The 15463-nt window shown below is 34.0% G+C and overlaps 2 protein-coding genes across 2 annotated transcripts; one reads left to right on the top strand and one right to left on the bottom strand.

The window, feature by feature from the left end:
* Positions 1-319: 319 nt before the first annotated feature.
* On the top strand, positions 320-8818 carry LOC142610204 (plastidic glucose transporter 4). Its single transcript, XM_075781957.1, has 14 exons — positions 320-631; positions 924-1190; positions 2136-2250; positions 2513-2580; positions 2848-2980; positions 3064-3163; positions 3252-3364; positions 6295-6388; positions 6536-6689; positions 6972-7118; positions 7216-7289; positions 7569-7657; positions 7779-7893; positions 8307-8818. The coding sequence occupies exons 2-14, from the start codon at positions 941-943 to the stop codon at positions 8487-8489; spliced, it is 1635 nt and encodes a 544-aa protein (XP_075638072.1). The 5' UTR covers positions 320-631; positions 924-940; the 3' UTR covers positions 8490-8818.
* A 2350-nt stretch (positions 8819-11168) lies between these two features.
* LOC142609148 (uncharacterized) lies at positions 11169-13618 on the bottom strand. The gene is made up of 4 exons (XM_075780768.1): positions 13342-13618; positions 12023-12083; positions 11736-11934; positions 11169-11506 (listed from the first exon to the last, which is right to left on the bottom strand). Exons 1-4 carry the CDS (start codon positions 13471-13473, stop codon positions 11464-11466), a joined length of 435 nt encoding a protein of 144 aa, XP_075636883.1. The 5' UTR covers positions 13474-13618; the 3' UTR covers positions 11169-11463.
* Between the last annotated feature and the right edge of the window lie 1845 nt (positions 13619-15463).

Below are 15463 nucleotides of genomic sequence, written 5' to 3'. Positions count from 1 at the left end.
ATTGAACAATTAAACATAATCGGTATTATTTTTTTGAAGGATAATATATATGTATATATATATATTTTATAAAAGCTAGAAATTGAAAGTTAATTAATCTCAAGCATAATTGCTTTAAATTTAATTGTTGACCGAATTTAATATTCTGCACTTAAGAGACTTTACTTAAATATCTTTATATATATATTATTGTTTGCAATCTTTTTGTAATAGCCTATAGGAATTATTTATTATTTGATAAAATGTTATAGGAATTATTGATAACAATTCTTTTTTCACATTATAAATTAATCTACAAAGTATTTTCAATTGAAAAACTAAGTAGAAAAATCGAACTTATCTTATACAGTTGTACTATCTATTTCTATTACAGTGAGCAAACAATAATTTACAAGGGAAAAAGAAAACAAAGAGAAGGAATCAAAGCATCAAAGAAATGGAATTGAATTCTCTACCAAATTCGTCATCGTAGGTCTCACTCTCACTCATTTCCACTCTGTTTAGCGGACTTTCCGAAGCCCTACTAAGAAATTCCATAAAAACCAAAACAGAGCAGAGTAAGCTGAGAAAACAGAGAGAAACCACCACAAACTAACAAAAAGCAAGTGAGACTGTCTGATCGCTTTCTGGGGTTGGTTCTGTTTCTGTCACTGATAGTTGTATTCATTCCCACTTGTTTTGTAATTTTAAATTTGTAGAATGAATTAGATCTTCGAAAATAGTAGCATTGTTTTGCAAATTTTGTACTTAATTTTGATCACTCTGTTTTTACATACCCTTTAATGCCATTGTGTTAAATTCTCCTTCTGAGATAAATATGTTTCTTAATTGATACGTTTTTTATGCTTGATATACTCAAACTTTTTATGGGTTTTTACTTAATTTTGACTTTATGGGTAATTAAAATTTTTTTTTTTTTTCAGGTTAAAAAAAAAAAAAAATGCAGGCGTCAACTTTTGCAGTCAAAGGAGGTATAGGTTTTGGGGTCCAAAAACGTAAAAGGATTTTGAATGGTTTTGGGGAATCTAAAAAACCAATTTTGGGATTGAGAATGACCGATAGGAGTGCTTGCTGTGGTCTACGCACCATTTCGACGGCTATGGAGACTGAGCTCACTGGTGCAAGAGTGGGTGCTTATGGCATTCTCAGGTCCTTGGCCAAGCCCAGATCAGTCAAGGCTCAGGCTACTGGTTTGTTCATGAAATATCTTGATTGATTGGCTTTCTTTTCATTTTCAAAAATTTTATAGTTTTATTGGGTCATAGTTTTTATTTTCCTTTAAATTTAGCAGAGTGATTACAGTTTTTTCTTTGAATTACTTCATTATTGGGCTATATGTTAAGGTTGTTTACTTCCTTTTGTTTTCTTGCCACATTCTCTACTTAGATTTGTGTGTGTGTGAGAGAGAGAGAGAGATCAAACTTCAAAGTACAAACCTTACAAAGTTAAACTTCATATTACCTTGTAATGGTAAGGTTTCGATTTATTTGCCTGAAATTGGGGACTTTAAATGGGAATTGAAGAACCCACTTCGGAGTCCAGTCCATTCCAACATTGCCAGTGGATTTAGTTGGATTTTCTTTCTGTGAATTGAAGAATCCATTCAAAGGCCAAGCTTAATAATGCTCTTATTATTAAGTAAATCGCTTTTCTCAGTGAACAATATTTACCTGACAGCATGTCTTGTTGAAATCCAGATGGTCCTGCGTGGCCTTACGTTTTATTATGGCAGTGGTTGGCTAATAATTCATTTCTCTGTTATGAAATTTTTGAAGAACAAATGCACTTCTTCAGTGTACCCTGCTGGTTCTATTTCACCATTATCCCCTGGATCCGTCATACTCTGTGTACTTTATAAACTTAGCAATCCCATTCTGGTGCTATCCCGAGGACACACACTGAGAGAAAATAATATGCTGGCTTGCACTTGTGTTATGATCAGTTCTGACCAATTCTTTTCATTTTGGTGTTTTAACATGGGATTTATGGGGCATGGTTCTTTGAAACTTTCTATATATCACAAAAGTGCCTTCCATGCATGTAGAAGTTTAAACATTTAACCATGGACAATGATACTCTAAGAATATTGATTAGTTTCTATTTTCTTACAAGTACCATATGAAATTATGTTGCAGATGGTGATCTTGAGAATGCTCCTTTCACTGTGCCTCAGGGAAAATCTTCTGGGACAGTTTTGCCATACGTTGGTGTTGCTTGTTTGGGAGCTATTTTGTTTGGTTACCATCTCGGGTATGGTTTAGTTTACTTTGCAAACTGCATACCCTATTAGAGCTTGTTTGGATTTTTTTAATTTAACATCAATTGCCTACTCTCCCACCAGCTTGCGAAATAAAGTGCTCTAATTCTCCACTCTTAAGGAATAGAGCAGCAGAATATATATGCAAGTCCTGCATCAATTTGGACATTTTTTTCTGTCCTGAAATGTCTCGTTATGTAACATATCCATGTTCTGAGGCTATAATGGTTTTGTACTCTGCTTTGGCTGCTGCAGGGTGGTAAATGGTGCTCTTGAGTACCTCGCTAAGGATCTTGGCATTGTGGAAAACACTGTATTACAAGGCAAGTGCAGTAATTTTTGTTTTTCTCTCTTTTTTCCTGTTTTCCGTAAATTAGTATGTTGTTATGTATAAAAACACATATGTTTAGCAAATTTGATAACATAAGGGATGTTGTCTTATATCATGTTTGCCATCAATTTTTGCAAACGAGAAAAAGAAGTTGCATATTGAAGAGCTTCAGTTGGGATATTAATTGCTTCATATTTTGTTCTTTTTTCTTCTATGATATTCATGCTGATACTTTTCCATAATGTAACACCTTGAGCAGGATGGGTTGTTAGTGCACTTCTCGCTGGTGCCACTGTTGGTTCATTTACTGGTGGAACATTGGCAGACAAGTTCGGTAGAACAAGGACTTTTCAATTAGATGCCATCCCACTGACAATTGGAGCATTTCTTTGGTCTGTCATCTCTTGCTGAAGACAGGTTTTTAATATTGTAAAATATGTGCTGGACACTAATGCTTTGTCTTATATATTTTCAGTGTCACAGCCCAGAGTGTACAGACTATGATAATAGGCCGCTTACTTGCTGGCATCGGAATTGGTGTCACATCTGCTGTTGTACCACTTTACATATCTGAGGTAGTATTATGTAGTTTTTATAGGCATTGTGTGACCATGTGTATTTTTTTTTAGGATAATATCTTTCAACACCCTTTAAAAAATGCAGATCTCACCAACTGAAATTCGTGGCACACTTGGATCTGTGAACCAGCTATTTATATGTATTGGGATTCTTGCAGCTTTGGTTGCTGGATTACCTTTGGCAGGAAACCCTCTATGGTATTTTTTTTAATTGAATTTTTCCTTGTAAGTCATTTACTTTCTGCTATTTATAAATAACCGAAAGAAGGCGTAATATCATTTGCCTAAAACTGCTAGAAAATAGTTAAATGATTGTTAGTAATATCCATAAAAAGTATGGCCACTATGGTACCTAACATTAGGAGGGAGAGAGAGGGTATCCTTTTCAACTCCCTTTGGTCTCCGGAGGCCATACATATATTTATCCAAGGATGTGTGACACATCCTTTCTTAGTTGAGACATTCAAGGCTATGAGTGTATGATGCCTAGGAACCCTACTTTGTTCTCAGTCTGTACATCTTCATTTTCCTTTTGGCTTTCCTTTTTTACTTTAAGCCTTGTATTTTTAGCCTCTAGCTTGTGCTTCAGTTCCCAGATACTACCAAAACCATGCTTTCTTTACTTTTCAAAGTATCCTAAGTTTAATCTAAAGAAGTGATGGGAAAAAAAGTGTTTCTGTTTTCTTATGTGTAATTTTCAATGTTGCAATTTCAAGTTTCATGTGCAAGGCCCATGTGCAGCATCCTATGTAGATTAGTCTTAGATGATTTCGCAAGTCATATTGTAAGGACTCTGGGACTAAAGGACATTTTAGTATAAGAGCAATGGGGAGTAATCATTAATTTCCACAGAACTTCAGCAGATTATTATTATTATTTTGGTTAAAAAGATTAAATATTTCTAGGGGCTTTTTACCATACTATGCTTGGTCTTAGGCTTTTTACCATCTTTGTGAGTTCTGTGTGTTTTCTTATTTTTCATGTAGGTCTTTTGGGGGATTTTTTGGGTACTTTCTGATTTTGATATTTTAATACACCTTATCCTAGTAAAAGGAAGAAAGGAATGAATGTGCTATTATATTTATAATTGAATGAATTTATAATTTAATTAATGGAATATTAAGTGTTTTAATCTTTTAAAGGCCTGTTCTTCTTCTTCTCTTTCTTCCCTCTATACTTACACCATTTCTGGGTTATTATTCACAACCCTGTAACTACCACTTGAACCTGCATTTTCTTGCCCCTTTGCAGCCCAAACGCTTACTTCTTAATCTTCAACCTTAATGTTCAATTTGTGATGTAAATTATACAATGTCTGCATTAATTAGCTTTATACATTGAGTTTGTAATAAACTTAAAATTAGATAGTCCTGGTCATTCAAACTAGGCATGACATGTATAAACTTATGTCCTGATCTGATGTGATAATATATTTGTGAAAGTAGAGTAGGCCACCTGGAGAGTCATGGAACTCTTTTGGTGTGCTGTTTGGGGTGCTCACCTAATGAGCTTGATACACTTCTCTCCTAATCACTTCATGGCAAGACAAAGGTTTGGAAACCAAAGACTTAACAAGGCTGCTTGCAATGGTTAAGTTTGATAAGAAATTTCTTTCATTTAATGAATCAAATACCTACTTTTATACATTCACCTTTTGTAGAGGAGTTAAATTGAATGCTTATAAGTTCTCCATTTTCAAATCTTAAGAAGGAAAAGAAAAGGTCAGATCATGTTCAAGACTTATTATTAGATGTTAGATTGAATGATTATTGGGTCATAACTGTTAAATTTTGTAGACCGAAAAGATATTCAGAATCTTGTTTTAAGACTTAATTTTATGATCATGCATCCATTACCCCAGTGAAACTGGATGTTTACTTGTACAGAACAGAAGAATTTATCAGAAAAGACTTAAACCAATTACTTAGAGTTGATAACATGTTTGACATCCATCAAACCTAAAAGCATTTTGATAGGATTCAAAGCCAAGAATATGTTTCAAGTTCTCAAACTAACATTATCTAGTACTATGAAGCAATTTACTTCTAAAATATTGATAAATACTCCCGACCCTAAAATATATGGGATTTTGCAATTAGCACACATTTTAACCCAAATAAAAAGTACCAATCTTCTTAAAATTCCCTTCAGTGGGTTCAAGTTTAAGGGTAATATTGGAATTAAATGGAGAAATATTTTTGTTTTGAAATTCCAATATATTTTGGGAGTTCAGACTTCAGACAACTCAAAAAGGAAAGTGCGTCATCTATTTTGGGATAGAGGGATGTTGCTTTGGAATTTCTTAAATGTTAAGCTTCAAACATATAACATACTATACATGAACTTATCTATACCCACTCCATGTCACAGAACTCTATAATATTAATACCTACACCCAAAGACTCACACACGTGCACACTCAAAGAAAAAGTAGGAAATTTTTTAGCTCCAATCAGTTTGGACCTATCTTCCTCTAGCCCACTATGTGGTAATTGAAGATACCATCCATGTGTAGTTTCGGTCACATGACTTTTCTAATGAGTCATGTGATTTGTTTAGATAATACATATGGATAGTCTTATAAATTATCATATAGTGGGTTGGAGGAAATAGCTCCAAATCTGGAGCTAAACTTTGTCCAAAAAATTATAATTTTGTAAGAACTGTCTTATTAGCACCCATTCAGACTTCATCTGATTCCGCCCTTGTCTGGTTTGTTTGTCAAATTTGTCCTAGTTAAGCACATTCTCCATAACTTTGCTCCAGCCTTAATGCACTATTGAAATATTTACGCAACTCAACTAAGCCTTAATCCTAGCCCATTGGAGAATTCACTAAACTGTATCTTTTAAAGTCCTGTTTTCATAATTCTCATGTTGTCTTTCCACTTGGAAGACTACTTGTTTGTCATAGATTCTTCACTCGTTCAAACAAATCTCTCTTTGTTATATACACTACTGGTGAGACAGAATGGTACAAAGCAGTTGCTAAGAACTTCACTCTTGTTGTCCTTATATGGATATATAAGAATTTTACGGTTCTTTACTAGATCTGATCTTTTTGATCTGGATGTTTCTGTTTTCATGATCTCATTCTGTCATTATTTTCTTTTTTGGTTGTCTTATCAGGTGGAGGACAATGTTTGGTATTGCAATTTTACCATCTATTTTATTGGCATTAGGAATGGCAGTTTCTCCAGAAAGTCCTCGGTGGCTTTTTCAGGTTTTCTTGCATGACTGTGGAGTCACTTGTTATTGAAATTTTTATATATACAATCTAGCATGTTCTTCTTCAACTGTTAATGGAACATATATTCTTGGGTTTTTTGTTTGATAATAAACATGCTTAGTTAAACATATATATTTGCAGCAAGGAAAAATTGCTGAAGCTGAAAAGTCTATAAAAACTCTATTTGGAAAGGAAAGAGTTGCTGAGGTTATGCATGATTTAACAGCAGCAGCTCAAGGTTCTACAGAACCTGAAGCAGGATGGTTTGATCTGTTTAGTAGCCGCTATTGGAAAGGTATACCAGAGGCAACTTTGTTACTTAGTTTCTTTCTGGCTAACTACTTCACTGATAATATATCTTTGGGTTTATATATTTAAATGATACATTTTTCTTTGTTTATGACCAGTTATTTTGTTCATAAGCAAGTTTGATAAGAGAGATTAAAACAATACCGTTTAAGTCCATGCCTTGGTGTTGCCACTCATCTTCTTACTACTTTTTGTAGTTGATGTAATAATTCTTTCTGATGGGGCATGGTAAAGCATGTATATCCCTGACGTATATGTCTTGCTGCAGTTGTTAGTGTAGGTGCAGCACTTTTCTTGTTCCAACAATTGGCTGGGATAAATGCTGTGGTATATTATTCTACCTCTGTGTTTCGGAGTGCTGGGATTGCCTCTGATGTTGCAGCAAGTGCTCTTGTTGGGATGGCAAATGTCTTTGGTTAGTTTTCTGTCAACTTTCTTTACGGAGCCAGTAAAATTTAATCTCACATTGTGCATATTATGTTCTATTTGACTGATGCTTGATATTCTTGCAGGCACAGCTGTAGCATCCTCCTTGATGGACAGGCAGGGAAGGAAAAGTCTTCTCATCACAAGCTTTAGTGGAATGGTAGTGTTATTTATGTCAAGTAGATAAAATGTGAATCTTCTGATACCTTATTACCTTCCTATCATAATCAAGCACATAGTTTGTGATCTTGGAATCTGCTCTCTGCAGTTGCTTTCTAGTTCTTACTGCACATAATTATTGTTTATGTATCAATGATTACTTTCTACCATAAACCAATTATTTTTATATCACTAAGTGCTCCTATTTATGCACATAGTTCATTCAAAGTTTCAGATGATTTTTTAATTGATAACTCTCTCTTTCTATCTGCTTGTCAAGGCTGCTTCAATGTTGTTGCTTTCTCTATCCTTTACTTGGAAGGTCCTGGCACCATACTCTGGCACTCTTGCTGTTCTTGGGACTGTTCTGTAAGTCATAACTTTTTGGGTATAATCCTTAGCTACTAAAGCTTACAATCTGGTGTCATTTCCATTTCTGTTTAATATTGGCCTATGAAATCTGAACTTGACTTCTGTTCTCCTTACACAGCTATGTATTGTCCTTTTCACTTGGTGCTGGTCCTGTGCCTGCTCTTCTTCTACCAGAGATATTTGCCTCTAGAATCAGAGCAAAAGCAGTTGCTTTGTCATTAGGCATGCATTGGGTAAGTCAAATGCATGTTTACATATTCAATTTGTGCACTTAATTACTGCCTGTGGGCTATAGCATGCTTCAATTTCTATTATATATACCAACTGAAAGAACAATAGGCATTTGTTAGATGACCAATCTATCAGAAATCAGAAGATGCTAACTGCAAACAAGATCATCATTTATCTTTCCAATAGCATTTCAAAGTTAATAATTGTGTTCGTATGTCTTGGCCTACACATGATATGAGTGTGCTAGAACAGAATAGCCTTTTCTGTCATGTGGCCTTCTAAATGAAGAAAAAGATAGTATGCTCTGCTAAATTATGTAGTTATTAGATTGGCTAACTTTGTTGCCTATATTGTATTCTTTTGTATATTTACCTCTCCTTTGATTATGAATTCTATGGTTTTTCAATCCCATCAGATTTCCAACTTCATCATTGGCCTTTATTTCCTGAGCGTTGTGACCAAGTTTGGAATCAGCTCAGTGTATTTGGGATTTGCAACTGTCTGTCTTCTTGCTGTCCTGTACATAGCTGGTAATGTTGTGGAAACAAAGGGGAGATCTTTGGAGGAAATAGAGCGTGCTCTTAACCCTGCAATTTGATGAGGATATCTTTCTAAAGTGCATGTTGTCACAATCTCACTGCAACTCTTGGATTTTTGACCTTGGGGCGGGTGCTCTGGTTCTCCTTTTCCAGGATAGTATTGCATTATCTGCTGGGACTCAAAAGTCAAAACTAACTTGTCTATTGCCCTAAATTTCACAATCTTATGTTTGTTGCTCAACATTTTGCCATATTGAGTTCCTTAATTGTGACAACATTTTAGATTCAGGTTACTGAGGCTATGTGATATAAAATAAGAATGCATTTTGTCACTTGATTCTTGAATTTTCAGATTAAATAACACGAATGCAGGACATCACTTTGAAAAGTGGCATTTTATTGATCTCTTTGTTGAAAGCTTCCAGCTAGCCCTTGCAATGTGACAAATACCTAAAGCTAATGTTTTGTTTGATGTTGATCTTTGCACCAATTTTAATATAAAGGGTGTGGAGTGTGAATAGGATATGTGCATGGAGGAACGAAGGGAGCATATTTTTTATTATCTGTTGCAAGTTTCTTGTCAGGGAACTTGACCCCAAAGCTGAAATGGTCTTGAGCCTAATGTTAGACCTGGTGGCAGTTCACTAATAAACTTTGGTAGTTGTGACAATTATTATTTGTAATGGACTTCCATCTGAATGAATCTGATGCCAAATTCTGTGCCTTCTTTGTTTTCTAAAACTCGTACAAGCCACATGCAAGACAGCAAGAGTGAGATCTTCGTCAAAGGTGAAGAGTATTTAAAAATTTTCCCATGTGATTGTTCATGAAACTTCTAAGACTATCAATATATTTTTTGAATGTTTCCATGCGGCTAATTGAATAACTTCATGAAATATCACGTAAGCTGTCAAAAAGCGAAAAAGGGTACTGTTTCTCAATTCGGAATCTTGATTTTTGGAGAATGGAACTATGGAAGTAAGATGCCATTGGTGTCTCATAAAGGCCACACATCCAGTCAGAATAATTATTTTTTGATAATCAAGTCAGAATAATTTATTTGCACTAGATGAGAAAGAAATAAACTAAAACCTTAGACATGAAGCACAAGCGTACCATATATCATATTTTCATTCTTGTACCTCCATAACTTTAGCGTTTGAATGTTTTCTATTTGTTCGTGCACTTCCATAAGTTTGTGCCTTCAGAAGATTAACAAGAATGCAAACAAAATTAGAGTCGTGTGTTGAATTTTAGGTGGGGAGTTGGCAAACGATTGAACCTTGCTTCAAGATTGGCTTAATTATTTAGTTGGGGAGAGTAGTTTTGAACCTGGATATCCTTATAAGAAATACTATAAGGTGCCAACCAATTGAGCTACAACCTACAAGATTTTTGGCTGAAATTGGCTTAATATAGCCAAGGATGAAGTCACGATTTCAATTAAGAGGTGCCAAAGTGTGAACCTAAAAAAATTTCACAAAAATTTAAACTAGCATCCATTGAATGCTGTGTAGTGTGTCATATGAGTGTGACATTTTTAAATTTATAATCTAATTACCAAGTATGTCACTAACTATGACATTAACTAAATCTACTTAAGACAGAATATTATGTACTGTCATTATGATATTCTAAACTAAAAGAAAAAAACATCACGGCTTTATTAATTGTACAGCAAGAGCAAACTCACTACACACTATACTCAACTTTAATACCAAAACTATTAAAAAACCCTTGAGAGAGAGAGAGAGAATACCACTAAGCAGATTGGGCGTCTAAGAGCATCTTCAATAGCATTGGCAAACACAAAATCATCTTTATTTTAGAGATTCTAACTATAAAATTGTCCTCCAACAACTTCTTTAAAACTTAAAAAGTTTTTTGCTAATGAATAGTCATTCTCCAAACCTGATGTGCTACTGTTCATTAGCAAAAGAATAAAACATAATAAAAAAATTAGCAAAAAAAGGAGTGGGGATGGAGTATGGGAATACGTGTGTTAAAAAATGATTATATAATGAATGAAGAAATAATATATAAATGAGATAAAGAAAGGATAGAGAATCTGTTAGAAGATGTATTTGAAAAAGTAGGTAGGTAAAAGGTAAATGTCACTGTTTACTGTCCAAACAAAACAAAAATATAAAGAAGCTGCTGGAGATGCTCTACCAAAGACTATGATGTAGAATTGCAGATGAGTTTGCTACAAGCTACAGTTTTCTAATTGGCCCTTCTAACATATAGTGAAGTTATGGTTAGGGATGATGATGGTGGCAACGGCACTTGGTTTGTGTAATTGAGACCAAATGAGGAAGTGATTATCATATAATTTAGGGATATATTTAAATCAATAGAACTAAGATCTATTTTATCCATATGATAAAAAGGATTTCTTTAAAGGCTTTTTTGTTGTTATTTAGGCTAATTTTTTGGTTTTAAAGGGTCTAAGGTTAATATTATTTAATGGATATGAATTTTAAAAAATTCACCAATTAGATAATATTTTCTTGTATACCCTACATGTTTGCAAAATTTCAAGATAATTAAAGACTAATAACCACGTCATCTATCAAATATTACAATTTCAATTTTTTGTATTTTAAAATTATGCATAAAAAAGAATGAGTTTCTAAATCGAATGGAAAATCCAATTAACATGAAATTTGACATGTGTATTAAGAATATAAAAATTAAAAAACATATAGCCTGCAGCATGCTCAAGACGAATAACAAAATGATAAAAATAAAACTTGTGAAATTGCTATCTCTATTCTTTCTGGTACCTACTATATTTACAAGAGTTACTTAGATACGGCAGCCATCAAAGAGGATGATACTCCTGATGATAAAAGTAGTAATATCAGCCAGGCTGGTGTTCTCTCAACATGCAAGCATAGAGCTGCCCTCCCCCCCAAAAAAAAAAAAATCATCTGCTGTAAGATCAGAGGATGGCTTCTTTAACTCAAGAGACCAACTAGAGAGAGTCCTGGAAACAACTAAGAGAGCTCCGTTTCACTTCCATGGCAATCTCTACATGTTAGCTTTCCTTTCCCACCTTTCCTTTGTATCAAGCCTGCCAACAAAATAGCACAGAAGAAGATTTTAAGGGAAAAGAAAAGATAAAGAAAAAGAACAGAAACAGAAGAGCTTATGGTGCAACATTAGCATTACAGACTAAATAGTATCACGCAGGAAAACATTTGGCTATAAAGTTGCAATCTTCCAACCAAGTTACTAGTGCCTGAGAAAGACAATCAAGCATGAGTACCCACAAACGCACTATGTGCTAAGGGTTAACATACCCCCAATGTAGCTTCTGGTGCTTCTTTGATGCAAAAGGAGCTGCTACATTGCTCTGCCGTAAGGAGGAACTGTTTTTGTTATTGTGGCTTTCAGAGTTGGAAATACTTGACTCTTCAATTGCTATAGTTGAATCTTCAACCACAGAGTCGTGGACATTGAGGCCTTTGCTATGTGATCTGTCATTTCCAACTGCAGTCCCTGCAGCAATTTTGGACAAGATTACAGAGAACTCCCTAGTGGAGAAAACAATAATAGAAATAATAATTGAATGAAACCGACAAATAACCTCTTGATTTCTTCTTGATCTTTGATTTTGACTTTATTTGCAAACGCCTCATGTGCAATTCCTGTCATATACAAGAAATTATGTTTTTGCAAGTAATTATTGGGGTGGAAAACTGACCACAAATCTTATAAGAATATGCCCAAACATCCCTGCAGACATCATGTTCCACAATACACATTTAAAAACTCATATGAATGTTGTTCTGAATCTGGCCTTATATTTGCTGGACTTTTCTTCTTTTTATAAGTGTTTAATGGTCATCTTGAAGATACTCTAGAACACTAATCACACCATTTAAGACCTAATTTCTCCTAGTTCCCATTGGTTAATACTCATCACAACATCAACAATTAAATCAACTTGGGCAAATAGTACAAAAATCGGTGCCAAATATGATCAGAGAGTTACCCAACTACCAAAGTCAGTGAATTAAAAAGGAATGTCTGAATGCAAATTAGTAATACAAAGCATTAGAATGCTAATTACTCATAATTTACAATATTGCTCTGAGCCAATGAGCTACAGCTCAAATGACACCCCTCCCCTTGTAAGTGCAAGGTGTAGGAAAAGTTTTTAGGTTCAAAGCCCACCAGGTGATTGTGTAAGTTACGAACATTACTAAATAAGTAAATGTTACAATATTTCTGAGTAAACCAAATGTGAACTCATATTTCACCTAACATGCTCAAATAAAACAGCAAAAAAAAGTTGAATACTATTTTGGTCCATACATTTTGGGTCAGTGTTAATTTGAACCTCGCATTTTGGCAGCAGTCAATTTGGTCATTGTTGTTTTCAACTTACAGTCAACTTGCAATCAACTTCTGTTAGTGAGTTGATGGAAGGGACCAAATTGATAGTTACCCTGAAATGGAATTTTCACAGCCAAAAAAGAAAAAAGAAAAAAGGCTGCACCTCATAAACACATACAACACGTGAACCCATAAAATCCTGTATCATCTAACCTCAATCACCATCAAATTCATCAAGGACACAAGCAGTGCAATTAGAGTAACTCCTAAACTCACAGACCCCCATTACAACAATTGACAATCCCAAAGCATTAAAATACATTGTTACACAAAATCGCTATTATTTGTATAACATATTGGCTATAATTTTCACATACTGAAAGTGAAAGGTAGGTATCTGATCATATAAAAAAGTACCCACATGATAAAAATTGATGAAGATCACAGAAAGGGCTCCTATATATCTTCATTACATTAAATTTTGGCTATGAAAAATTGTAAAAAATATAAACTTTTTTTTTCAAGAGTTATAAAATGGGATTGAGAGAGAGGTAGTGGAAGAAGTACTTGGAACTTGGAAAGCTGGGCTTGAGTTATGCCTCGTTTGGGCTTGAAATTGGGTTGAAGAGATGGGGTTGAAGCTATTGCTGCTTCCCTTCTCTCGTCTTCTAATTCCTGCTGCTCTTCTTTCTTCTCCATCACACGGACCACCGCCTGTTTCTGCGTGCTTCCTTCTTTCTGTGGAAACAAAAAGATCGTGTCCTGGAAAACGGGTATGGGTGGATCGGATTCGAGTTCGACCCAGTCGGATCGAGAGACATATTAATATTAGGCTAAAATGGCACCATCTGAATTTGACATTCTACCCAGTTTCATTAAATATTTGTCATTAAAAAATTATTTTTCTTACATGAAAAAACATTTATAAAATTAATAAAAATAATTTATGTGAGAATTTGTGTTCAATTTTTTAATTGCATACAGAAATTTTTTTTAATAGAATTAGATAAAAATCCTAAATTGAATAAATTTTTTAATACAATTAGTTTGGAAAAATATCCAACCCCATATGTAGCAATTTATAAAATCATTCACGCATATTATAGATGTAAACAAGTCTCTTGAGTCTTGACTCGTTAGATAGGTTATTAGGTTATGTGACTAAAAGTACACATAGATGATTATTTGAGATGTCAAGTAATTAATGAGTTGAAGAAATTAGTCTTCAAACTAGTTTGAATATAACTGTCCAGACCGACTTGAGAGTCCGACTCAATGCCAGTGACGGTTTGCAGTGGGTCTTCACCTCTAGAAACCAAGATTGGCAAGTTGGTTGGCGGGTCTTCTCATGAAAGCCCGATTCCAATCGACCGGACAAATTTATACACTAGAATTTTGCATTTTTCCATTGGTACAAGCAATTCTCTACTCATTTTTTGTCTGATCTATCAAGATCTAACCATATTTCGTAGAAATCTCGCCAGATTTGGGCATATTTCAGCCAATTTTGGTAAGTTTCAGCCAAATTCCTCTTCCTCGATTCCTCTTACTAGATGGTGGTGGGTCCAGTTCTTGGAGACTTGAAGTGGTTAGGTCGGTTGTGAGTTGGGCATAAATTGACTTGAACCAACCTATAGACAGCCCTAACCATATCTAGATGAGTATCACTCAATATATTGGATATAGTTTGGCTTCAAATATGGTTAGAGCTATCTTTTTCAACCCATTATGTGGCAAATTGTAAGACTATTCATATGTTTTATTCAAACAAGTCACATTACTCATTAAAAAAGTCAAGTGACTAAAACTACACATGGATGACCTCTTCAATTGTCAAATATTAGATTGGAGCAAGATAACTTCAATTATATTTGGAGCAAAACTTTTTCCCATTAAGTTAATGGATAATATCATTATTATTTTAATCTATATTTATAACAAATAATGCGAATAGAATTTACATCAACAATATAGAAAAATTATTATAATTTTTGTATACAAACATACATTGAAAATAAGCCAATAAAAAAAAATTAAGTTTATAATTTTATTATAAAGAAAATATATTGGGCCGATTCAGGTATTGGCTCAAGTCGAAAACCTATCAAACTATAACAGGGTGCTATTTATATTACACATAACTTATATTTTCATTTGACACGCCCAATTCAATGTTCTAATTTTCTTTTCCTTAATTAATATTTTGACCTAAAAAATAAATAAAACCAAATAGATAGGTTTGAGCTTCATTGGACATATTATTTTTAGGACAAGAAATAGGTAAAGTGCTAACAAAAGTTGAATATATCAAACATCCTGCGATAGTGAATTTCTGGTTAATCGCCCATTCTAAGTATCTTCTTCTTCCATAGCTCCCTAGGTACGAATGTCACGACCCAAACCTATATTTTAGAATTTAAAGCATAACCAGCATGTTAATATCATGTTTAACTCAATAACAGCACGAACCAACTAAAGCTGAAGGTGTTTATCAAAAATCATTTCTTATATTCCTTTTTTATTTCATTACATTAAAGCCTTAATGTTCAAAATTTGTAAAAACTTTGAAACTTCATTACTTTCAAACTTTGCAAGATTACAACTTGGTTGAAACTTAAGGTGTTTGTGTAAATATTACATAGCTAAACGTTTAGCAAAACTCTTATTTACAAACCTAACCCCAAAGACA

Source organism: Castanea sativa, chromosome 1 (genome assembly GCF_040712315.1).
Source record: "Castanea sativa cultivar Marrone di Chiusa Pesio chromosome 1, ASM4071231v1".
NCBI classification, from domain to species: Eukaryota; Viridiplantae; Streptophyta; class Magnoliopsida; order Fagales; family Fagaceae; genus Castanea; species Castanea sativa.
This window is presented reverse-complemented; position numbering and strand designations above follow the sequence as displayed.

What these genes read in the sequence shown, in the direction of transcription:
- LOC142610204 (XM_075781957.1), top strand. Translation starts at nt 941, where the DNA reads ATGCAGGCGTCAACTTTTGCAGTCAAAGGAGGTATAGGTTTTGGGGTC. An exon ending in TACCACTTTACATATCTGAG is followed by an intron (nt 3,164 to 3,251) that starts GTAGTATTATGT and finishes TAAAAAATGCAG; the next exon opens with ATCTCACCAACTGAAATTCG. An exon ending in TGGGATGGCAAATGTCTTTG is followed by an intron (nt 7,119 to 7,215) that starts GTTAGTTTTCTG and finishes ATATTCTTGCAG; the next exon opens with GCACAGCTGTAGCATCCTCC.
- LOC142609148 (XM_075780768.1), bottom strand. Translation starts at nt 13,473, where the DNA reads ATGGAGAAGAAAGAAGAGCAGCAGGAATTAGAAGACGAGAGAAGGGAA. An exon ending in CCCAGCTTTCCAAGTTCCAA is followed by an intron (nt 12,084 to 13,341) that starts GTACTTCTTCCA and finishes TGTATATGACAG; the next exon opens with GAATTGCACATGAGGCGTTT. An exon ending in GATCAAGAAGAAATCAAGAG is followed by an intron (nt 11,935 to 12,022) that starts GTTATTTGTCGG and finishes AAATTGCTGCAG; the next exon opens with GGACTGCAGTTGGAAATGAC.